This window comes from Eimeria mitis, genomic scaffold (genome assembly GCF_000499745.2).
Source record: "Eimeria mitis Houghton genomic scaffold, Emh_scaff4420, whole genome shotgun sequence".
In the NCBI taxonomy this organism is placed as follows: domain Eukaryota; phylum Apicomplexa; class Conoidasida; order Eucoccidiorida; family Eimeriidae; genus Eimeria; species Eimeria mitis.
The window spans coordinates 1-1,760 of NW_013572736.1; the positions used below are offsets into that span (position 1 = coordinate 1).

General features: G+C 45.1%; 1 protein-coding gene across 1 annotated transcript in view; it reads right to left on the minus strand.

Annotated features, from left to right (window-relative positions):
• Window positions 1–461: 461 nt before the first annotated feature.
• EMH_0075000 (uncharacterized protein) overlaps window positions 462–1,760 on the minus strand; it is a gene marked incomplete at both ends in the record, with an annotated part of 4,241 nt that continues 2,942 nt past the window's right edge. Inside the window, 2 exons of the mRNA XM_013499542.1 lie at window positions 462–485; window positions 1,262–1,501. Of these exons, the coding sequence (XP_013354996.1) occupies window positions 462–485; window positions 1,262–1,501 (264 nt within the window). The remainder of the gene's footprint in view (window positions 486–1,261; window positions 1,502–1,760) is intronic.

The following is a 1,760-nucleotide window of genomic DNA, read 5'->3' on the forward strand; positions in this document are numbered from 1 at the left end:
GTCGATACACTGCAGGCTGCGCCGTACCTTCAAAGGCAGGGCCTGGGGTGCCGTACTGCCGGAAGAAGAGAGGAGTATTCAATGCATTTGTTAAAATGAACTCTGGCACGAGCGAAACAACTCGACATATAGCCCCTGAGGAACAACAACGCACACTAGGCAACGCCTTTTTAAAATCTTTTGAAATTAGTTTTCTTCTTCTCCCCATTCTTCTTTCCTGTGTTCTTATTACTTGACTATACCTTCACAGAAACGGGTATAAACTCAGCTAGAGAAGGAAGTACAAAATGTAGTAACACAAATAAGCTTAGGTAGTCGTCACCGTGCAATATGTGGCGGTTGTGCGCGGCGAGCATCTGCTGAGAGTTGTACAGCGATGCAGGGAAGAATGCATGCAAGCACACATGCATGCACGCATGCAAGTTGGTGTGTGTTTGTGGGTGTGGGGCCCACCTGCTGTCTCAGAAGGATCCATCTTCTCGCTCCTGAGGCGCAAAGTGTAACAACGGTCTTCAGCTTCGAGCACCGCGTGGCTGTACCCCCCTAGAGCCGGTACACTGACACGGCATTCCACTGGTTGCCCTGAACCTCTTCGTCTTGGTAGCAGCAGCGTAACGTCAGAGGTCTACGGAGACAGAAAAAAAAAAAAAAGACATTTCAGCCAATTGCAGCAACAGAAAAAACACTAGCTGTTCAAACAGTTGTTGCACAAGTACAGATGATGTGCAGAAAGATGCAGGCAAAACGACGTTTTTTTAGTTTTTCCTGTTTTTAATTGCTTTAATTCATGTAAGAAAATACGTCTGACACGGTCAAGTTCAAGTCGAGCAACGGCATAAAAGAAACAATCCAAAGAAGCTAAACAAATATACAGCACTAGTAGTAGCGTGTTGTGTAGTAGATGTAGTAGTGGTGATACTAATAGAGGTGGCAGCAGTAGCAACAAATGAATAAAAGGGGGGGAAAGCAGAAGATGAATGAAGGGGACGAGCCAGAAAAAATGTATAAAGGAAACAGAAGCAGAAAAGGAACAAAAGGAGAAGTGGCGGCAGATGAATAAAAGAAAGCAGCAACTCAACAAAAGAGAAGAAGCAGCACATACATAAACGGAGAAACAGCAGGAAACGCAGCAAAGAAACGAAGCAGAAAATGAAGGTACTACACATCTACACATGCATAAGTATTGAAATATATATTTATATAATAAATAAATAAAAAATAAAAAAAAATATTATATTGAAAACATAAATATAATACTCACAGTGGAATCGCCTAAGAGATACTGGCCGTCAAACTCAGGAAAGAAACGACCCTCCTGCACTGGGCGTACCCCCAGGCCAGTGCGATCGATGAAGGCGCGGGGTGCAGCGATGACAGCAAGCAGCTGCTGCTGAGAGACATAAGGAAGAAAAGGCATTACCTCTGCAGTATCATGCAGCACCTCCAATTCAACTGCAGCATGGTGCCCTGAAGGCAGCAACACGCGGCTGACCACCTCGTCCTGCAGCACAACCACGATCCACATGCACAGAGGAAGAGGAAGAAGAATATCTCTATCATCTGATGAGATAAAAGTGCATGCAACTCTGCAGCAGCAGCAGCAAAGTTGCATGCAAGTTTCAGCAGCACTGCAGCAGAGATGAAACCGATGCAGCAGAGCTGCAACGCATGCAGGGTATTGTATTGTACTTGTGTACTGAGGAGGTCTGATATAACAGGCGACCATTCTGCTCCTTCTAGCATTGCGAAACGCATGCGAA